The 23,549-nt window shown below is 46.9% G+C and overlaps 1 protein-coding gene across 2 annotated transcripts in view; it reads right to left on the bottom strand.

Moving 5' to 3' along the window:
- The window catches only part of DNAH10 (dynein axonemal heavy chain 10), a 166,133-nt gene that overhangs the window by 29,082 nt on the left and 113,502 nt on the right, over positions 1 to 23,549 (bottom strand). For both annotated transcript variants that reach the window (XM_043442362.1, XM_043442368.1), the window contains 7 exons: positions 21,478 to 21,649; positions 18,569 to 18,772; positions 17,578 to 17,658; positions 13,908 to 14,105; positions 13,066 to 13,227; positions 9,219 to 9,393; positions 1,806 to 1,987 (listed from right to left, as the gene is read on the bottom strand). In XM_043442362.1, coding sequence (XP_043298297.1) covers positions 1,806 to 1,987; positions 9,219 to 9,393; positions 13,066 to 13,227; positions 13,908 to 14,105; positions 17,578 to 17,658; positions 18,569 to 18,772; positions 21,478 to 21,649 — 1,174 coding nt within the window. The remainder of the gene's footprint in view (positions 1 to 1,805; positions 1,988 to 9,218; positions 9,394 to 13,065; positions 13,228 to 13,907; positions 14,106 to 17,577; positions 17,659 to 18,568; positions 18,773 to 21,477; positions 21,650 to 23,549) is intronic.

Here is a 23,549-nt window from a genome sequence, read left to right as displayed (position 1 = left end):
CCAGGACATCCTATGATACAGGCACTTCTGTGTGACACCCAGAAGGCCCTGGAGACCCAAGGCATCAGTGAGGACTCCTAACTCGGCACCAAGGTGGCTCAGAGCTGGCAGTGAACTGTCATTATGGGGGCTCCATCACCTCCACCTGCCCCCTCACTCTGGAAGGAACTTCACCTAAATGGAAACCCATCCAAGGATCGGGTAAAGAGAGCCCCTTGGGTTTCTGTAGCTGTTGTTATCCTCCCGGTTTTAATTAGTTTTGTTTTTAAGTGGCTGAAAGAATGCACTGATGATAAAGTTCTGAATAAGCCATCATGATAAACAGTGACACAATGAACTTGTATATGCCTGAACAAAGACTAACATCATTCCCTCTGGCTAAGCTCTGGGGGCAGATAAGGAGTCAGGCTTAGCAGGAACTGTGTGGCTTCTGTAACTGAAAAGAAGGGAATGGGGTGGGTGGTGCTGGCTCCTCCTCTTCGCCCACCCCCCAGGGACCTGCAGAAGACTTCATACAGGCAAGAGGCACAAGGAGAGTAGTCAAGGTTAGACCAGTTCTTTTTTTTCTCCCCTGCATATCCATTCTGCCTAACTGAGCTGAAATTCACATAACGTAAAATGAACCATGTTAAAGTGTATACACGTCAGTGGCATTCAGTAGAGTCACAAGATTCTGCAGGCCACATCTCCACCTAGTTGCAAGACATTCTCATCATCTCAAAGGGAAACTTCACAGCTATTCAGCAATCAACCCATTTCCCCTCCCCAGACACTGGCAAGCATTGATCTGCGTTCTGTCCCTATGGATTCACCTATGGATATTTCATATAAATGGAGTTACAACATGTGACCTTTTGTGCCTGACTTCTTTCACTCGGCATCACGTATTTGAGGTTCATCTATGTTGTAGCATACAGCGGCTAAAACATAAATGACGCTCACTCCTTTTTATGACTGAATAATATTCCACTGTGTGGATATGTTTGTTCTTGTTATCCATTCATCTGTTGATAGACACGTGGGTTGTCTCCACCCATCACTGGCTATTGTCAGTAATGCTGTCAGGGACATTGCACATAAGCTTTTGTTTGAATATGTATTTTCTATTCTTTTGGGTATATACATAGGAGTGAAATGGTTGGGACACATGGTAATTCTATGATTAACCTTCTGAGGAACTGCCAGACTGTTTTCCACATGATTTTACGTTTCTGCCAACAATGTAAAAGGGTTGCAAGTTCTCCACATCCTCCCTAACACTTGTTGTTTTGTGTGGTTTTGTTTAAATTACACCATCCGAGTGGATCTGAATGCTACCTCATTGTGGTTTGATGAGCATTTTCCTAGTGACCAGCATTAAGCATAGCTTCATATGCTTTTTGGCCATCTGTCTGTCTTTTTTGGAGAAATGTCTATTCCAGTCCTTTGCCCATTAGACCGATTCTTGGCACCACTATGCCCCCCATCAGATAAGATGTACAGAAGACAAGCTAGAGTGGGCTCCGGAAGGCAGCTGTGTTCCTGCTAGGGAGAACTAGAGCTGTTGCTGGACCACACATTCATGTGGCATCTGCTGCTACTGCCCATCCCGCCACCACTCTCTGCTCCATGCAGCTATGCCGCCATCTTCCTCTAGGGACGGTCATTCCCGTTCTTCCATCGGCACAGCCACCGCAACACCATTTGGACCCCACGGGAGGGTGTGCCTGCAACAAGCCCCCTCCTCGCCCTCCCTCCCTGCCCCAAAGACTGAACCGCCAGGTTGAGAACCAGCCTGGCTGTCCCCTCCATCCATCTGGGCTCACCTCTGATGTTCTTAACTTGGCTCTGGGTAATGGAATCAAAGTCGATTTCCATCAGAGACCTCAGGAAGTTGGGGTCGGACATCATGCCCTTGGCGGTTTTCCAGTTGAGTTCTTTGTAGCCTTTCATGATGAGGATGCATTCGCAGACCGTCTGCACCTGCTTCGGGGGCTTAGCAAAGGACCTGGGGGAGGAACAGACACATATGAGGATCGGGCACAGGATGTGGCCAGCATCTGGCCCGAAGGAAGGTTCCAGAAAAAAATGGCTCAACCCAGAACCGTCTCTTGGAGGCGATACTGCGTGGAGGCAAAGGGGACCACATCCCAACACCGACTTGGGCTCCTGGGGATGAGCTTTTCCAAGAGCAGGACTCAGTCTCCTCCATCAGGTGCCAGTTCAAGGTCCTAGATTCAGACCGGGCACCAGGAACACAGCAGGGCATCATTCAATGCAAACCCAGGCTGCCCCTGAATCTGCAGGGCAGGGTGGAGCCTGAGAATCTGTGTTTTTAATTACACCCTGGGGTGACTCCTCAGACTCTAAGTGGTAGAGTCATTATTGTCATGATCATCATCAACCTATTTTCTATTTACCAGATGAAGAAATGGGGCTCCAGTGCTTGGATGGCCTGCCTGTGTCTACATAGCCCGTGGGGTCTGAGGTCCCTGCACCCTGGGCTCCTCCAGGCTGTGGAAATTGTTTTGTGGCTTTGACAAAGCTAGGCCATCACTTGGCTGCTGTGACACTTACAGGTCCAGCACACTCGACCCTCCGGCGAACAGGAAATCTAAAAGGATAGGGAGAATGCAAGGCGGCATCGGCAGCGCGAAGACCCAAGAAGGAACGAGTGACACATTGCTGGTACCCAGGGGGCCCCGCTCGGCTGCCTGCTGCCCAGCCATGTCTCTACACGTCACACGAGGCGTGCAGGCACCAAAGCCGTGGAGAGAGACAGAAGCAGAAGGAAAATGATGAAGAAAAAGGAAAGGAAAGGATTTGGAAAATGAAGAGCCCCCCCAAGGGCAAGGAGCAGCCTGGGGAGAGGCCAGAAGGCCCCAGAGGATGGGTGTAGGGAGGGCCAAGACACAGAGAAAGAACAATCTGAGCCACACAGCAGTGTGGAGACTCCGAACCCGGCAACCATACCCCCCACCCCTCCTGGCCCCCCACGCACTCACCCTCGCAGGGACAAGCCAGAGCAAAGCTCCAGCACAAAACCCGACCATTAAAGTAATGGACCTGAGTCACCAGGGAAAGGCTCAATTATGCGGCGTTAGGCGCTTACGACAGCGGCGATGCTGTCAACTGTTTTTAAAAGGTTCCCTTCGGGGCTGATGAAGACCAGGCCGGGCCACTGCTCTCTGAATAATCCGAGGAGGAGGGGGTCAGTGAGATGTTTTCAGACACTAGTGGGAAAGAGCCTCGGGGCGGCGTCCTGAGCCATCTGGACCGGTCCCAGGTTCTCAGCTTTCTCATCTGTAAAATGGGGAAGCAGAACCAGAAACTTGGAGCCCCCAAAGCCTTTGAGTCTATGAAAGGGAAGTTCTCTGGGATCAGTTTATGAACCGGTCCCAGGAACCTCGTTTATCCAGAACACGGTGTTGTGGTGCCAGATAACCAAGGAGTTCGCAATAGTAAGGTTACCAAACACTGTTTTATGAGTTATATAAAATGGTATAAAAATAGGGGAAAAAGTAAGAGCCCAAGTCTGAGAAATGAGTGTTCCTGATCCATCCGACTCCTTTCTTCCACCACAAGAGAAACTCAGGGTGGGCTTCCCTTATGGTCCAAGTGGTTAAGAATCTGCCTTGTATTGCAAGGGACACCAGTTCGATCCCTGGTCTGGGAAGATCCCACATGCCTCAGAGCAACTGAGCTCCAGAGCCACAACTACTGAGGCCCGAATGCCCTGGAGCCCGTGCTCCACAGCAAGAGAAGCCACTGCAGTGAGAAGCCCACATATGACAACAAAGAGTAGCCCCTGCTCACTGCAACTAGAGAAAGCCCGAGTGCACCATGGAAGACCCAGCACAGCCAGGAAATAAACAAATCTTGAGAAAAAAAAAAAAGGAAAGAAACTCAGGGAGAGACAGACAGATAGACAGATGGAGGTGAAGTCATGCTGTCTTCCCTGGAGAACACCAATTGCAAGCTTTATTCCCCACCTCCCTTCACTCTACCCCAGACACTGTCTTTGCTTTTCCCTCAAGCCACACTCCTTCCAGCCCCCTCTAGCCTCCATCCCATGTCTCGTTTAAATATCACTTCCTGGGGTTCAGCTTCCCTGACTGCTCACCCCCCCAAGACTAGAATCGGGTCCCCCATTATCCAAAGTCATAGCAACCCAAACCCTGCCTCCCTGACCTCTTCCTGGGTAATTTTATTGTTCACGCGATTCCCATGTGCACACTCGTGCCTCCCCCAGACTGTGGGTTCCACGTGGTGAAGACCCCCCAGGCCGGCTCACTGTCTCTCAGCCCCCATGCCAGCACAGGGCGGGCAGTAGGCACCCGATGGTACTGACTGAAGAAAAGGAAGAAAAGCAAAGTCGCAGGCCAGTAACAAAGGGAGCCTTTTATCCTCCGGAGAAACATCCACTACTAATCTTCATTACTCCTAATCTCCCTGCCTTAACATTTAATGATTTCTGCAAAGGGGATTGAGCATTATAGAGAGGAAGTGCTATTATAAGAATTAAAGGATTAGGGAATCGTCAAGACCTAAGTGCTGGCTCATCACCCTTAACATCCAAATGGCCTAAACAAGGCCAGATTGTAGTCATCTGGATCCAAACGTATTAAATCCCAGGAAAAAATCCCAAAGAGATCAAAGATTTAAAGGTAAACAATTAAACTATAAACGTATAGGATGAAACCATGGGGAGATTACTTTACAGTCTTCCAGTTGCAAGGCCTTTTAAATATGAGGTCATAGCAAAAAGCCACAAAATAAAATATCACCAAAATCTGCCTCATAAAAATAAAAATTTATACACAGCAAACACAAACACACACACAAACCACCTAAACAAAGTCAAATGGCTGAGACGTCCCTGGTGGTCCAGTGGTTAAGACGTCCCCTTCCAATGCAGGAGGTGGGGGTTTGACCCCTACTCAGGGAGCTTAGAGCCTGCATGCCTCTTGGCCAAGAAACCAAAACAGAAAACAGAAGCAATATTGCAACAAACTCAATAAAGACTTCAAAAATGATCCACATCAAAAACACAATTTTGTTTTTAAAGTCAACTGGCTGATGACAAACTGGGAAAATTATTTGCAACTCACATCACACATAAAAAGCTTATCTCACTATTAATTCACAAAGTTCCTGGAAATGGGTAAGGGAAGCAAAAAAAAAAAAAAAAAAAACCAGCAACAGAAACAATTCAACAAACGGGCAAAGCACATAAAGAGTTCACAGAAAATGAACTACACAGACTCTTACACACATCTTTCACATATAAAAAAAAAGGCAACTTCTCTCATCATAAGGGAGATGCACATTAGAACTACGCAAGTATCTTTGTTCATCTATAAATATTCAAAAATCCAAGTGTTTAGTAGTGCCCTCTGTTGGTGAGGCCATGAAAAAGCAGGCACTCGTATGTGCTGCCAGTGGGAGTACAAACTGGTTCCACAACTACGGAGCGAATTAAGCAACAGTTACAGACAAAAACCCGGAGGAGGAAATGGCAACCCTCTCCAGTATTCTTGTCTGGGATAATCCCATGGACACAGGAGCCTGGAGGGCTACAGTTCATGGGGTTGCAAAGAGTCGGATATGACTGAGCAACTGAGCATGCACTCATAGACAAAAACACACACAACTCTGCACCCAGCAATTCCACTTCTGAAAATGTATCCTTCCAGTAGACTTGGGCATAGTGAAGTAAGCATTATTCTTTGCCACACTGTTTGGAAATGCAGAAAAACTGGAAATAAGGTAAAAATTCATAAATTGGGGCTGATTAAATAAATGATAGTACAGCCATCCAAAGGTATGTGATGGGTTATTGTTAAGTAACCCATGGGTTATTGTTAAGAAGAGGTTCTCATACATCAACATGCAAAAGATCTTCAAAGTGTCTTGTTAATGGAAAAAGCCAAGATGCAGAAAATGATGTGTATTACCAATTACATTTTAAAAGGAAAGAAAAGAGAATATGTAGGTATCCCTTGTTCTACAACTCTTAGAGCCCAACATCAGGAACTGAAGAGACACTGGTACATCTGGTTGCCTTGAGCATGTGCAAAAACTTTCTGGATGGGACTTCTGTAGCGGTCCTGTTGGTTAGGGTTCCAAGCTTCCACTGCAGGGGGCATAGGTTCAATCCCTGGTCAGGGAACTAAGATACTGCATGTCATGGGATGTGGCCAAAAAAAAAAAAAAAGAAAAAAAACCACCTCACTGGATGAATATATGGGAAATGGATATGAGATACACACAATCATACCATGGTTCTCTGTCCTGTAGGGGGAGGGGAACTAAGCTGATGAGGAGCAGGTCAGAGAGGGCTTTTCATGGCATGTCATTCTGATGTTGGAACCAGCACCTAGCTGATGTATATACATGGCACTGACCCAATGCTCAACCCAGTTCTGAGAGATCTTTACATAATAGCTCACTGGACCCTCATATCCTCCCTGAGCTTCAGGGCTTTCCTGATAGCTCAGTTGGTAAAGAATCCACCTGCAATGCAGGAGACCCCAGTTCGATTCCTGGGTTGGGAAGATCCCCTGGAGAAGGGATAGGCTACACGCTCCAGTATTCTTGGGCTTCCCTTGTGGCTCAGCTGGTAAAGAATCTGCCTGCAATGTGGGAGACCTGGGTTCGACCCCTGGTTTGGGAAGTTCCCCTGGAGAAGGGAAAAACTACCCACTCCAGTATTCTGGCCTGGAAGTCACAGAATTGGACACGACTGAGCAACTTTCACTTTCACTTTCAACCACCCTGAGGCTGTGGGGACAGTGATTATCATCTGCATGTTACAAACAAGGAAACCCCAGCACAGAGAGGTTAGGTGACTTGCCAAAGGTCACACAGCTGGGAAGAAGCAAAGCCATGCGTGAACATATCACCTGTTCCAATAACTACATTTTTAAAAATTACTCCTTTTAGGCCATAGGCCATTTTTACTATCTCAGGGATAATACAGGCACCCTGTCTAACCACAGGGGACACATATCAAGCTCTCCACGTGGTCCCATGGAAAGCCCCTCTCACCAGCCCCTTGGACTGTTGAGGGGATTCACAACCTTCTCCTCCTTCCAGATAAATCCCCCTCAAAGATCCTTCCCAACTCTGTTCTCAGAATGTTTTTATGCTACTGACCAGAGTTGTTGTTGTTGATGTTTAGTCGCTAAGTTGTATCCAACTCTTTGCGACCCCATGGACTATAGCCCGCCAGGCTCCTCTGTCCATGAAATTTCCCAGGCAAGAATACTGGAGTAGGTTGCCATGTTCTTCTCCAGGGGATCTCCCCAACCCAGGCATCAAACCTGTCTCCTGTATTGGGAGGCAGATTCTGTACCATCTGAGCCACCAGGTAGAGCAGAGCCCCAAATCCATATAACCAGTGGCTGGATGTTTCCCTTGAAAATGCACATATTCATGGTCTCTCTCACAACTCAGTCTAAACTTCCAACACGTGCTATTGCAGTTTTAAAACAGCCATCCTGGAGCTTCCTAGGTGGCTCAGTGGTTAAAGAATCCATCTGCTAATACAGGAGTTGTGGGTCCAATCCCTGGTCCAGGAAGATCCCACATGTCACTGAGGAACTAAGCCTCATGCACCAAAAATATTGAGCCTGTGCTCCAGAGACCAGGAGCTGCAACTGCTGAGCCCACGTGTCGCAACTACTGAAGCCTGCGTGCCCTAGAGCCCGTGCTCCACAACAAGAGAAGCCATGGCAATGAGAAGCCTGCACACCACAGCTAGAGAGTGCCCCCTACTTGACGGAAATAGAGAAAACCCACATGCAGCAATAAAGACCCAGCATAGCCAAAATCAAATAAATAGAATTATAAAACATCCATCCATACGCCTTCATTGCAATCACACTGCAAACCTCTGAAATCAGGACCTCTTGCTAACAGCAGCAGCACCTCCAGATGACCACCCCACCCCCACCCCCAGCCCAGGAGTCACTTGGGTTTCCTGCTCTGGAACGAGCTGAATGTTCTGTTTGAATCCATGTGTTTCACATGGACTGTAGCCTGCCAGGCTCCTCTCTCTGTCCATGGGATTTTCCAGGCAAGAGCCAACAACCAGAGCACGGCCTTGGACAAGGGCTGCCACGTGGCCCTTAGGAAAAGAGGAGCTCAGAGAAGCAGCGCCATCCCACCACGCACACGAAACACAGGTCAGCTTCCAGCCTGGTAACAGCAGTCTCTCTCACTGATTACGCAGCCAGAAGGACAACCCCTTCTGAAAATGAGGACATGATGGCGAGTAAGGAGAGGAGAGAGCCGAGGCTCCTAACACAGGGACACATGAGCAAGACCACGCAGCGCGAAGACAGGGAATGGGGTGGGGCGGGCAGGACGCTGTTTCTTCCTGGCTTCACGGGCGCTGCCAAACTTAGCACTGAGATTCACTAATGATACCCTAAGGAAACAGTGCCCCGTGGTGGGAAGGAAGAAAACGCCATACCAGACCCCTCTTCTGGACAGCAAATGAGCCCTCTGGCTGCAGGGGTTGGAGTCATTTGGCACATTGATTTGCAGAATGGCTGGGAGCTACAATTAAGATTCACTCTCCTGGGAATTCCCTGGCAGTCCAGTGATTAAGGTTTGGCGCTTTCACTGCCAGGGTAGTGAGAGGTTCAATCCCTGATCGGGGAGCTAAGATCCTACAAGCCATGCAAGCGCAGCCCCCCCCCCAAAAAAACAAACCACTCTTCCCACCTCTAAAAGTCCATCATATGTCTAGAAATGGATGAGGGCATCTCCCATCTGCTCTCGGCCTTTGGCACACCTGGCCTGCATCCAGGGCCCTGCCTCTTTCAGGACAGACACCCAATCATGTTCTCCTAAAGAGGACTGATTTATAAGGCTCCACCTCTCCCACCAGCCCCTTCTGGAACCCAATCTACTTCTGTGAGTGGCCAGGGTTCAAGGCCAGTGGGCTGGGCTACCTACTGATTTCCACCTCTCCCACCAGCCCCTTCTGGAACCCAATCTACTTCTGTGAGTGGCCAGGGTTCAAGGCCAGTGGGCTGGGCTACCTACTGATTGGGGCAAGTCAGCTCACCTCTCTGGGCTCGAGGACCCTCATCTGCAAATGAAGACGATGACAGTCCCCACCATGCAAAGTGGGCGGCACAGAAATGCCAAACTGCCATGATTATGTCATCGTTGCTGTCAGGGGTGACGCTGGAGGCCAGGCACACTTGGGGATGGCCACCTGTTACCTGATCTCGGTCACATCCGACTTGTCCAGCTTCTGCAGCTCCAGCTTGGCAGCCTCCAGGATGGGCATGACCTCAGCTAGGGCAGTCTCGGCCTCCGCCTTCTCCACTGCAATAATCTTGTTTTGCTCCTCTATCTCCATGGCTTTTTCCTCTGCCAGCTTCTTCTTTTCCTCCGCTGTGGGGGGAGAGGGAGGGGAATGAAGCCACCGAAGGTGGGGAGGATGGGCCACTGCTCCTGAGCCAAAGTGGCACAGCCCTCAAAGGTGGGCACTGGGACTTCCCCGGTGGCGCAGTGGGTAGGAATCGGCCTGCTAATGCAGGGGACACAGGTTCTGTCCCTGGTCCGGAATTAAGATCCCATGTGCCTCCACAGAGCAACTAAACCTGTGCACTACAACTACTGAAGCCCACGTGCCTAGAGCCCATGCTCCACAACAAGAGAAGCCACCACAATGAGAAGCCTGCACACCAACTAAAGAGTAGCCCCCACCTGCTGTAACTAGAGAAAGCTTACCTGCAGCAACAAAGATCTAGTGCAACAAAAAATAAATTTAAAAAATAATTTTTTAAAAAAATGGGCACTGGGACGAGGGGGTCAAATGAGCTTTGGCCAATATGGCCAGTGTCTTCATGGTCCCTGGGGTCCCTAACACCGGAATAGCTGCTGCAACCTTGACCCTCCCTAACTAGCCCACCTATGTCTCCGGCCCACTCCATCCCACGAGACAACCCCAACCCCGCTTGGCCGCTGTTAGCTGAGGACATCAGGGCTGCCCTTGAAGTTTTTCTGGCTTACTGAGATCTCTCTTGCCTCTTCGTCAGCTTTTCCTACGTTCATTCAGTCAGACAGTTCAGTCTCTCAGTTGTGTCCTACTCTTTGAGACCCCATGGATTGCAGCAGGCCAGGCCTCCCTGTCCATCAGCAACTCCCGGAGTTTACCCAAACTCATGTCCATTGAGTTGGTGATGCCATCCAACCATCTCATCCTCTGTCATCCCCTTCTCCTGCCTTCAATCTTTCCCAGCATCAGGGTCTTTTCCAACGAGTCAGCTCTCTCCATCAGGTGGCCAAAGTATTGGAGTTTCAGCTTCAACATCAGTCCTTCCAATGAATATTCAGGACTGATCTCCTTTAGAATGGACTGGTTGGATCTCCTTGCAGTCCAAGGGACTCTCAGGAGTCTTCTCCAACACCACAGTTCAAAAGCATCAATTGTGCAGCGCTCAGCTTTCTTTTGGAGAAGAAAACAGCAACCCACTCCAGTACTCTTGCCTGGAAAATCCCATGGATGGAGGAGCCTGGTAGGCTGCAGTTCATGCCATCGCTAAGGGTCAGACACGACTGAGCGACTTCACTTTCACTTTTCCCTTTCATGCATTGGGGAAGGAAATGGCAACTCACTCCAGTGTTCTTGCCTGGAGAATCCCAGGGACGAGGGAGCCTTGTGGGCTACCATCTATGGGGTTGCACAGAGTCGGACACGACTGAAGCGACTTAGCAGCAGCAGCAGCAGCTTTCTTTATAGTCCAACTCTCACATCCATACATGACTACTGGAAAAACCATAGCCTTGACTAGACGGACCTTTGTTGGCAAAGTAATATCTCTGCTTTTTAATATGCTATCTAGGTTGGTCATAACTTTCCTTCCAAAGAGTAAGCGTCTTTTCATTTCATGGTTGCAGTCACCATCTGCAGTGCTTTTGGAGCCCAAAGAAATAAAGCCTGCCACTGTTTCCACTCTTTCCCCATCTATTTGCCATGAAGTGATGGGACTGGATGCCATGATCTTAGTTTTCTGAATGTTGAGTTTTAAGCCAACTTTTTCACTCTTCTCTTTCACTTTCATCAAGAGGCTCTTTAGTTCTTCTTCACTTTCTTCCGTAAGGGTGGTGTCATCTGCATATCTGAGGTTATTGATATTTCTCCCAGCAGTCTTGATTCCAGCTTATGTTTCATACAGCCCGGCGCTTCGCATGATGTACTCTGCATATAAGTTAAATAAACAGGGTGACAATATACAGCCTTGACATACTCCTTTTCTGATTTGGAACCAGTCTGTTGTTCCATCTCCAGCTCTAACTGTTGCTTCCTGACCTGCATACAGGTTTCTCAAGAGGCAGGTGAGGTGGTCTGCTATTCCCATCTCTTTCAGAATTTTCCACAGTTTGTTGTGATCTACACAGTCAAAGGCTTTGGCATAGTCAATAAAGCAGAAGTAGATGTTTTTCTGGAACTCTCTTGCTTTTTCAATGATCCAGCAGATGTTGGCGATTTAATCTCTGGTTCCTCTGCCTTTTCTAAATCCAGCTGGAACATCTGCAAGTTCACAGTTCACGTATTGTTGAAGCCTGGCTTGGAGAATTTTGAGCATTACTTTACTAGCGTGTGAGATGAGTACAATTGTGCGGTAGTTTGAGCATTCTTTGGGATTGCCTTTCTTAGGGATTGGAATGGAAATTGACCTTTTCCAGTCCTGTGGCCGCTGCTGAGTTTTCGAAATTTGCTGGCATATTGAATGCAGGACTTTAACAGCATCATCTTCTAGGATTTGAAATAGCTCAACTGGAATTCCATCACCTCCACTAGCTTTGTTTGTAGAGATGTTTCCTAAGGCCCACATGACTTTGCATTCCAGGATGTCTGGCTCTAGATGAGTGATCACACCATCGTGGTTATCTGGGTCATGAACATCTTTTTTGTATGGTTCTTCTGTGTATTCTTGCCACCTTTTCTTAATATCTTCTGCTTCTGTTATGTCCATACCATTTCTGTCCTTTATTGAGCCCATCCTTGCATGAAATGTTCCCTTGGTATCTCTAATTTTCTTGAAGAGATCTCTAGTCTTTCCCATTCTGTTGTTTTCCTCTATACGTTCATTCAGCCCAGCCCAAATGTCACCCTCCCCCCAGGTCACTCTCACTTCATCACTCTGTTTATTTGCTTTATTTTATCTTAGTTTATTTGTGACACTAACCACAATCTGAAATTTCATCTGATTCTTGGCTCATGAATGGGCTCCACTCACTAGAATGTAAGCTTCTTGCCAGGGGCTGTGACCCCACATATAGAACAAAGCATGGCTTGGACTAGGTGTACCAGCTTGAATAGTGCCCCCACCAAAATCCATGGCCACTCAGAACCACAGAATGTCACCTTATTTGGAAACAGAGTTTTTGTAGATATAATTAGTTAACACAAGGTCATACTGGGTTAGGGTAGATCCTAAATCCAACAACTGTGTCCTTATAAGAAGGCCATGTGAAGACACGGAGACACAGTGGGGGAAAGGTCACATGATGGTGGAGGCAGAGACTGGAGGAATGCGTCCACAAGCCAAAGAACACTCAGGACTTCTGGCCACCGCTACAAGCTGCAAGAGGCCAGGAAGGGTCCTCCCCGGAGCCTTAGAGGGAGCAGGGTCCTGCCAAGACCTTCATTTCAGACTTCTATCCTCCAAAACAGTGAGAATAAATAAATGTCTCTGTTTTAAAGCACCCAGTTTGAGACTTCCATGGCGGTCCAGTGGTTCAGAGTCTGCCTTCTAATGCAGGGGATGTGGGTTTGATCCCTGGTCAGAGAACTAAGATCCTACACGTTGCAGGGCAGCTAGGCCCATGAACCACAACTGGAGAAAGCCAGTGTGCCATAGAGAAGACCCAGTGCAGCCAAAAAATAAGAATTAAAAATATAAATCTTCAAAAAAAAATAGCAATGGGTAGGTCAAAACATGCCAGTTCCTACAAGAGGCTTCCCAGGGCTGTCATGCAATGGAGCCCTGTCCTATTTGGGGGTTTGTTTGGTGGGAAGGGGGCAGTCCAGATCCCCAGAGCTGGCCCCACACTTGCCTATGGCCGTATTTGTGGCGATCTCCTCCAGCAGGGCCTCACAGGCAGCCGACTTCTCCGCCAGCACGATCTTCTGCTCGGCCAGCTTCTGATTCAGCTCATCCAGCTGGATGGTGGCCTCCTTCAGCTTGTCTAGGCCTCCCTCCAGACGCTTGCACTGAGCTGAGGACAGGGAACACAGGTATTCACCCTTGAGGGGCCTCTGTTCTCAACATACCCGACTACACACAATGCAGTGAGATTCACCCAACCTGGGCTCACAGGAAAATAAAATAAAATAAAATCATCTTCATGAGATGTCAAGCATCTCTCAGCACCTCCATTGCCATTTTGGGGGTGGCATCTCTGAATGGCAACCCACTCCAGTATTCTTGCCTGGAGAATGCCATGGACAGAGGACCCTGGTGGACTACAGTCCATGGGGTTGCAAAACAGTCAGATGTCACTGAGTGACTAACAACACTTTGACTTCCAAAATGACTATATTTCCGAAAACAGTGCTTCATTTGACCAACAGCCAGAACCAGAGAATTTTTTTAAAAAGTTTTCCAACAGAGAAATGCTTGCTCTCATTAAACAGTATTTCTAATGGAATGCAAATTTAGAGCTTAGAGTCCACAGCCCAACACAGAAAAACAAAAATAAATGCATGCCAGGGCTCTGCCCACCCACACATATCATTTTGAGGTGCAAAATCCAAAATGTGCGTTTTCGGCTTTGCCTCAGTCCCAAACATGCTCAATCTTGCTAAGAAAACATCTGCTTAAGGAAAACATTAGCACTTGGATCCTTACTCATAGGGAATAACAATTTCTACGAATCATCCCCCTCCCAAGTCTTACCTATATTATACTGAGTTTTCTCATCCAGTAATTTTGAATACGTGTTAATAAAATCCAGGTAGTTCTTTGGAGTTACATAGTTGCAGCGCCTCAGTTTCTGTAGGAATTGTTTGCTGAATTCACCCACGGATTTGTGGACCAAAACGACATGTTCTACCAGATCTTCTATATTCTCTGCTGGGATCATCTGATTAGTTCCTGAAGAGAAAGGAATGGAAAAGGGTGGTTCATAAAGAGAGGAGACGAGCAGTTCCTCAAAGAGTTAAACACGGAATTCCCATGTGACCCAACAATTCCACTCCTAAGTACATTCCCAAAAGAGGTGAAAGACAGACACAGGCAGATTTTTGTATGTCAGTGTTCATAGCAGCGCTATTCACAGTAGCCAGAGGCGTCTACCAACAGATGGGTGGATACACAAGATGTGGCCTGTCCATAAATGGAGTATTACTCAGCCTTAAAGAAGGAAATTCTGATACATGCAGCAACATGGATAAAGCTGGAAAACATGCAAAGTAAAAGCCAGCCATAAAAGGACAGAGGAAACATCTAGAATTGGCAGATTAGTGACAGAAAGTAAATTAGAGGTTCCCAGGGGTAGAGGGTGGGGCTGGGGGTGGGAGAACAGGGATTGAGTGTTTAATGGGGACAGAGTTTCCGTTTTAAAGATGAAAAAGGTTCTGGAGATAGACGGTGATGCCAATTGCACAACATTGTGAGTATTAAAAAGTATAGCAGTGCACACTTAAAATGGTTTAAAATAGTTAAAATGGCAAATTTTGCATATTTTTTTACCACAATAAAATACACTATAAAAATGCTTTAACAAAAAAAGAAAAAAGCAGTTATCACTTGTCAGTGGATTTTCTGGTTTTTCAAACCAGTCAATCCTAAAAGATCAGTCCTGAATATTCATTGGAAGGACTGATACTGAAACTGAAGATCCAGTACTTTGGTCACCTGATGCGAAAAACTAACTTTGGAAAAGACCCTGATGCTGGGAAAGATTGAAGGCAGGAGGAGAAGGGGACAACAGAGGATGAGATGGTTGGATGGCATCACCGACTCAATGGACATGAGTTTGGGTAAGCTCCAGGAGTTGGTGATGGACAGGGAAGCCTGGTGTGCTGCAGTCCATGGGGTCACAAAAAGTTGGACACGACTGAGCGACTGAGCTGAAATGACTAATACTCTGGCAATTTCTCTAAGAACACAGAAGGCCAAGTTTCTTTCCCTACGTAGGAAGGTTTGTCTTACTAAAGGCTAACACAGTGTTGGGAGAGGGGCTTGAGATTCCAGAAATTTCCCCAGTGCCCCTGCTATATTCCCTGTATCCAACACATACTTGGCACGAGGCAGGTCTTCCTATGGGGCCTCTCAGGTGGTGCCAGTGGTAAAGAACCCACCTGCCAATGCAAGAGACATAAAAGAGGCAGGTTCGATCCCCGGGTTGGAAAGATTCCCTGGAGGAGGGCATGGCACCCCACTCCAGTATTCTTGCCAGAAGAATCCTGTGGACAGGGGAGCCTAGCAGGTCACAAAGAGTCAGACACGACTGAGCATCTGAGCTCAGGCCTTCCTATATGTCTGCTGAAAAAAATTAATAATCACTTCCAGTGCCAAAACCACATCACTCGAATTATCTCACAGATTGCAAAATACTTTCACCTCAAAAATGAAGGAAGGAGGTATGACCAAAAATAGGCATTCATCCAGATTTTGCATGTTTGGTCTTGAATTATACCAGGGGTCAACAAACCACAGCCTATGGGCCAATTTTACAGCATGCATGAAAAGCTTTGCCTCACAAATATCCATACTTATTGGGCACAGTCATCCCAACTCCAGGAATATATCCTAAGAGAAAAAGTCTAAGTAAATTCCATGCACCATTATTTACGATGCTTAACCACTAAATACTGAAAGCAGTAAGTACTAATGCACAGAGGTGGCTGAAAAGCCTACGAGAGCTAAAGTGAAAGAAAGTGGTAGTCACTCAGGTGTGCCCGACTCTTTATGAAACCCCATGGACTGTAGCCCGCCAGGTTCCTCTGTCCATGGGATTCTCCAGGCAAGAATACTGGAGTAGGTTGCCATGCCCTCTTTCAGAGGATATTCCTGACCCAGGGTTGAACCTGGGTCTCCTGCATTGCAGGCAGATTCTTTACTGTCTGAGCCACAAGGGAAGTCCAATGAAAGCTAAGGCACATCTATATCAGAGCTGGCAACTACAGCCCCCAGGACAAATCTGGCCCACTGCCCATTTTTGTAAATAAAGTTTTATTGGCATACAGCCATGCCCACTGACTTACATAGTGTCTATGGCCACTTTCATGATGCAATGGTGAAACTGAATAATTGCAACAGACACCATATGACCCACAATGCCGAAAATATTTATCATCTAGTCATTTACAGAAAAAGTTTGCTGATCTCTGAGTTATATCATCAAAAAAGATTCATTCTCTTAGCCACCTTCTCCAAAAAACTGCAATCTGTCTGTAAAGTGGGACTAGTTATTTATCTATTGGATATGTATTAAGGCTAAAGCTATTTACTAGGTCACCCAGTGTCATAAAGCTACTCAACTTAGGTCCTGATAAAAAGTTTTTCCCCGAGGATGAATTGACTGGCTTGAGGGCTTCCCTGGTAGCTCAGATGGTAAAGAATCTGTCTGCAATGCAGGAGACGTGAGTTTGATCCCTGGGCTGGGAAGATCCCCTGGAGAAGGGAATGGCAACCCACTCCAGTATTCTTGCCTGGAGAATCCCGTGGACAGAGGAGCCTGGTGGGCTACAGTGCATGGGGTCACAAAGAGTCAGACATGGCTAAGTGACTAACACTTTCTTATTTTGAAGATTAAAATTAATAACCAAGGCCTTAGGGGTTTGAATCTGTAGAGCAAATTCCACACTGATGGATAATCAGTTTACCAAAAGGTTTTTCAGACATCCTGGGGGTCAGCACACATTTTCTCTAAAGAACCACGAGAACCAACTGTTTAGCTCAGGGAACTGTACTCAGTGCTCTGTGGTGTCCTAAATGGGAAGGAAATCCCAAAAAGAGAAGCTATATGTATATGTATAGCTGATTCACTTTGCTCTACCATAGAAAATGACACAACATTGTAAAGTAACTATATTCCAATAAAAAAAAATTTTTTTAAAGAACCAAATAGTAAATATTTAGGCTGTGTGGGCCATCCAGCCTCTGTGGCAATTACTCAACTTTGTGGTTGTAGCATAAAAGCAGCCATAGACAGTATGTTTATTACATGCTCCAATAAAATGTCATTTACTAGGACAAGCAAGGGGCTGAATTTGGCCTGCAGGCCATGGTTTGCTGACCCCTACTTTCTATGATACCTAAGCAATTCTTATCCTCCATTATCTTTGTAATTCCCCTGAAGTCTCTTTGGACTAAAACACAATATGAACCAAAACACACTAACAAACATCATTCGTGAGCATGCAATCTACTGGACCAAAATTCAAAGCCTGAAAAAGGATAACAAACTGTTGTAATGTTAATGCATAGTATCTTTACCTGGAGAATCCACAGAAGAGCCTGGTGGGCTACAGTCCCTGAGGTCAGAAAGAGTCGGATACAACTTAGCGAGTGAACACGCACACATAATGTTAATGTGGTCCTGGTATTAGCTGCCACTTACCTAAAAATGACTTAGCAACTGCATGCAGAGCTTGGGGAGGCCAGGGCATGAACCAGTCAATACCAGTGTTATTTACCAGACCTTGAAAAGAAAGAGAGATAAAAGAGATGATTGCTTTGCTACTCTGAGACCCACGGGAAACGGATACAGTCTTTGCGACCCAACAAATTGGTGAATGAGATGGACATGTCCAAAAACAACGATCAAAAACAGGGTTTCTCAGCCTCGGCACTAGTGACATTTGACCAGATAATCCTCAGTGGTGGGGCTGTCTGTGCATTGTGGGGTGTTTGGCAACACCCAGTCTCTATCAGCTAGATACCAATTATACATAGTTCCCCTCACCCAAATTGTGACAATCAAAAATGTCTCCAGGCATTGACAAGTGTCCCCTGGGGAGTAAAACTGCCCCCCCCCCATTTCTAGGGACAGGCTCTGCTACTTCCATGAGGATGCCAGAATTTTTCAAATAGAACGGAGCAGAGAGCTATATTGTGTACATTATGAGGCTGGGACTGTGAGCTTTTCCTCATGTTAGGAGGACATCAGTCAGGACTTCCCTGGAGGTTCAGTGGTTAAGAATCCACCTGCCAATGCAGGGGATGAGGGTTCAATCCCTGGTGGGGGAACTAAGATCCCATATACCTTGGGGCAACTAAACCCTCATGCACCACAACTAAAGAAACCCATGCATGCCCACAAAGACACAGCACAGCCAAAATAAATCAATAATAAAAATTTTTTGAAAATTTAAAGTAAAAAAAGAAGGGCACCAGCCACCCATCCGCAACACAAGAGCTGGTTGGCTATTGTTGAGTGGTGGCTCCAGGCTCATCCCACATGGCAGGACTCAACTTTCAACCTAATGACCATGTCATGGGTCACTTGGCTGGTGGAACCGTGGAACCTCAAGACGCATGTCACTCCCTCACCCAAAGCATGTGCCCTACTGAAGAGGAGGAAAGGATTTGCAGGCTCTGCTCCAGGGCACCTGGGAAATTTCTGCAGCGGGTCCTCAGGGTGTCCCCCACCGGCGACATGCCCAGGACGATGTGCAGGTTGTTGGCACTCTTGTTCACGAAGTACTGCCACACGGACTCCTTGGCCGGGCCTGTCCCTTGCTTCAAAGCCTCTGGCCCAATCTGACTGAGGATAGACTCCTTTTCCTCGTCTGGGAAAAGTGCGGGTACGATGCCTGGAAAACAAAGGCCAGCATTTTGTTCAGTCTCAGGTTATTTCTCGAGGCACTGAAATGGCAGGAGCACAGTCCACGGGGTCGCAAAGAGTCAGACACGACTGAGCAGCTGAACACACACTGAGTCACCAAAGAGCAGTAGCTGCTGAGTCTGAAGAGCAGGGCTTGCGTCCCAGCTCTGAGCCCCAAGGCTCACTCACTGTGTGTGAAAATCCCCTTGGACCTCAGTCTCCTCATCCATGAAATGGAAATAACAAATGCCTGCTACTTACCTGGGTGGGTTAACGTGAGCATCAGAGCGGGAGTTCTCAAGGGGACAATTTTGCCCTCCCCAAGAGATATCCCCAAGAGACAAAAGATGATGCTGTGAAAGTGCTGCACTCAATATGCCAGCAAATTTGGAAAACTCAGCAGGGGCCACAGGACCGGAAAAGGTCAGTTTTCATTCAACCCCAAAGAAAGGTAATGCCAAAGGATGCTCAAACTACTGCACAATTGCACTCATCTCACACGCTAGCAAAGTAATGCTCAAAATTCTCCAAGCCAGGCTTCAACAGTATGTGAACCGTGAACTTCCAGATGTTCAAGCTGGATTTAGAAAAGGGAAAGGAACCAGAGATCAAATTGCCAACATCCACTGGACCATCAAAAAAACAAGAGTTTCACAAAAACGTCTACTTTTGTTTTATTGACTATGCCAAAGCCTTTGACTGTGTGGATCACAACAAACTGAAAAATTCTGAAGGAGATGGGAATACCAGACCACCTGACCTGCCTCCTGAGAAATCTGTTTATAGATCAAGAAGCAACAGTTAGAACTGGAGATGGAACAACAGACTGGTTCCAAAACAGGAAAGGAGTAGGTCAAGGCTGTATATTGTCACCCTGCCTATTTAACTTATATGCAGAGTACATCATGCAAAATGCTGGGCTGGATGAAACATAAGCTGGAATCAAGTTTGCCGGGAGAAATATCAATAACCTCAGATATGCAGATGACACCACTCTTATGGAAGAAAGTGAAGAAGAACTAAAGAGCCTCTTGATGAAAGTGAAAGAGAAGAGTGAAAAAGTTGGCTTAAAACTCAACATTCAGAAAACTAAGATCATGGCATCCAGTCCCATCACTTCATGGCAAATAGATGGGGAAACAATGGAAACAGTGACAGACTTTATTTTGGGGGGCTCCAAAAGCACTGCAGATGGTGACTGCAGCCATGAAATTAAAAGACACTTACTCCTTGGAAGAAAAGCTATGACCAATCTATATTAAAAGCAGCATATTCAAAAGCAGAGATATTACTTTGCCAACAAAGGTCCATCTAGTCAAGGCTACGGTTTTTCCAGTAGTAATGTATGGATGTGAGAGTTGGACTATAAAGAAAGCTGAGTGCCAAAGAACTGATGCTTTTGAACTGTGGTCTGGAGAAGACTCTTGAAAGTCCCTTATACTGCAAGGAAATCCAACCAGTCAATCCTAAAGGAAATCAGTCCTGAATATTCATTAGGACTGATGCTGAAGCTAAAACTCCAATACTTTGGTCACCTGAAGCAGAGAGATGACTCATTGGAAAAGACCCTGATGCTGGGAAAGATTGAAGGCGGAAGGAGAAGGGGATGACAGAGGATGAGATGATAGGATGGCATCACCAGTTCAATGGATATGAGTTTGGGTAAGCTCTGGGAGTTGGTGATGGACAGGCAAGCCTGGTATGCTGTAGTCCATGGAGTTGCAAAGAGCGATTGAACGACTGAGCTACTGAACTGAACTGAAGAGATATCTGGCAATGTCAGGAGACATTTTTGGTTGTCTAATGTGTTTGTGTGTGGGTGTGGGTGTGGGTGTGTGAGTGTGTGTGTGTTGGGGATGGTACTAGTGTCATCTAGCGAGTAGAGGCCAGGGATGCTGCTAACATCCCATAATACCCAGAACAGCCTCCACAACAAAGAACAGAATTATCCCCTCTCCTAATGTCATTCGTGTCAAGGATGAGATGCAACGTCTTCATGATGCAGCAAAGCACAAGGGCTTCAGACCTATTTGACCTGCATCATATGGGGTACAGACCCCTGGGGACCCCACTCAGTCTCCAAAGAAAATAAACCCCGAGCCCTGCAATGGGGTTTACAGACAGAGAATAGGTCTGACATTCACATCCCAATTACAAGTTTGTGACCCACACACGGAACTTCCACTGCCAACCCAAGGACACGTGTGCTCAATGCCACATAAACAGCCTGGATGGTAGGATGCCCCAGGCATTCAGGAGACAGGAAACCACTGGAGGAGGGAGACCAGTAAGGCACTGCAGCTAAAACCTGGGGAAAGGTTTCCTTGGTGCCAGACTGGAAAGTGCAGTTCTGCTCTTTGTGTCCCTGGCCCCTGTCCATTCCCTCTTTCTAGTCATAGGTCCCTCTTTTCCTTCGGTGAGTCACTTCTCATTCATTCTAAGTCTGGATGTGGTTTGAGGGGGGCTCTGACACTACCCCAGGCATAATCAATCAGCATCCCGTATCACCCACCATAGACACTGGACCCTCAGCCTGGGATGCACCTGCTGGCTCCTACCCACCTGTGAGAGCTTGAATGATACCTCCTGTGCAGGTAAGAAGTGCTTTTAAGAGGTAATGCTTATCAGACAGCCTCCGCTGAAAGCTGAGCCGCAGAGACCAGCAAACCCCATGTGAGACCAGCGTCCCAGTACCTGAGGTGAGCATGTTGTTGATGAGCTCCAGGAAACCCTCCTCGGCCACGTGGGCATCCGTGAACAGGAAGATCATCATCTTGTTCTCAATGCCAAGTTTCAGGTAAAGGCTCTTCAGGTCTTCCCGGAAGTTGTTCTCAGAGTAGCCCCGGCTCAGGAGGATCTCAAACACCTGCCGGCGTGGACCACAGCATCCCCGTGAGACCGCTGGCCCGAGGGAGGGCCTCCAGGTGAGGGCAGAGGGAGAGGACGGCTTCCAGCTGAGCCACCATCAAAGGGGGACCAGCGACCACAGAACCGGATGACCGGGGCCATTTTCACAAAATATGGTGGAGTGAGAAAGGCAGGACAGAGAAAACTGACATTCCTTTTTGTCGAACAAACCACAGTGGATGTTCTGTGCAGGCACGCACATGGGCGAGGTGAGTGGGTGCAGGGAACAAGGCTCCTGCAGATGGATGATGAATAAGGCAGAAAAAAAGGGAGTGGGGGCAGTGAAAAGGACAGCCTCAGTCATTAAAATGAGTAATTGGATGGGACTTTCCTGGCAGTCCAGTGGTTAGGACTCCGTGCTTCCACGTCAGGGGGTGCGGGTTCTATCCCTGGTCAGAGAACTAAGATCTCACAAGCCATGAGATGTGGGAAAAAAAAAAAAAAAAGAAGAAGAGTCATTTCAATTATAGGGAAGGAGATAAGGCAGAGATGGGCCATGCAACAGAGGAAATGGGTGTGGGTACAGAATCCCCATGGACAGAGGAGCCTGGCAGGCTATAGTCCATGGGGTCGCAAGAGTCGGATATGACCTAGCAACTAAACCACCACCACAGTCACCGTGAGCTCATTTAAAATGAGACAAATTGTGAGAAGATGTGTAAAGAAAAAAGACTGAACAAGAAGCAATTTTAAAAATATTAAACTCAAAAATCCTCACACAAAACAGATATAAATGGAAATAAGGACACACGCATAAGCCAAGTCTTTTCTGTTCAAGCATTTCCTCCAGCTCAGATGTGTAGAAGTTTAACTGTGAGCGGTCGTTTTAAAACTGCTCAGATTTATGGCAGCAGAAAAATTCTTCATTTCCTCTCTCCTCTCCACCTCTATGTGCGCGCGCGCGCACACACACACACACACACACACACACAGCCTCTTTCACACTCACTCAGCCAGTCATGCACATTCATAGCCACACATGTTCACACGGCGAATACCACACTCAACACACGTTTATGTTATGGGCACCCATGTAGTTTGTCACATACTTTCACAGTCATAGTCACGCATACACATTCTCACACACACAGTTACACAAACTTGCACATCCGCACACTCACACATAGTCACACACACAGACTCAGGGCAACTTGGATGCCCTTCAGCCAAATGTAATCTGGCCTCCAGTTCCACCCGCCACCTGCAGACCCCCTTCCCCCTCCCCAAGTGTAGCTTTCACACGGCCTCGACAGTTCCGGGCACCCCTGGCATGAGCAGCTCTCTGGTCCCCCTACCCAACTGCTCCTCCACTTCCCAGGACACAGTGATGACCCAGTATATCCTGTTGCCCCTCCTCTGTCCCTCCAACATCCTCTCTGTCATTTCTTGAACTCAAGATGCATAACCACGACCCAGTTTTACCAGGACTAATCAACAGAAAAGTCAACTTGCCCAGAGCTTAATGTCTTAGCCTATAGAAAAATGTAGAAAGTAAAAGGAAAGCAATTACATTTGAATAATGGGTGATTTTGACTACGTATTTTATCTAATCTTAAAGGTACACCAACCTTTACGTTAGTTTAGAAATATTTCCTAAGCTACCCAAGTTAGTTAGAAATACTAACTTGTATTTCTAACTTAGTTTAAAAATACTTTCAACAAGTTAGTTTAGAAATACTTTCAACAGAAGGTTAATATTTGTGAAATACCACAAATGAGATTCATTGAATTAATAGTGACTGCTCTTCTATGTAAAGAGTTCTCACAAATCAGTAAGCACATAAAGAGACAACTCACTAAAGGGAAAAGACAAATGTCTAATGAATGTATTAAAAGGCTATTCATATCAATGTACGGCA

Source organism: Cervus canadensis, chromosome 1 (assembly GCF_019320065.1).
Source record: "Cervus canadensis isolate Bull #8, Minnesota chromosome 1, ASM1932006v1, whole genome shotgun sequence".
NCBI classification, from domain to species: domain Eukaryota; kingdom Metazoa; phylum Chordata; class Mammalia; order Artiodactyla; family Cervidae; genus Cervus; species Cervus canadensis.
The sequence above is the reverse complement of the archived record's forward strand: the minus strand, read 5'-3'. Positions and strand labels throughout refer to the sequence as shown.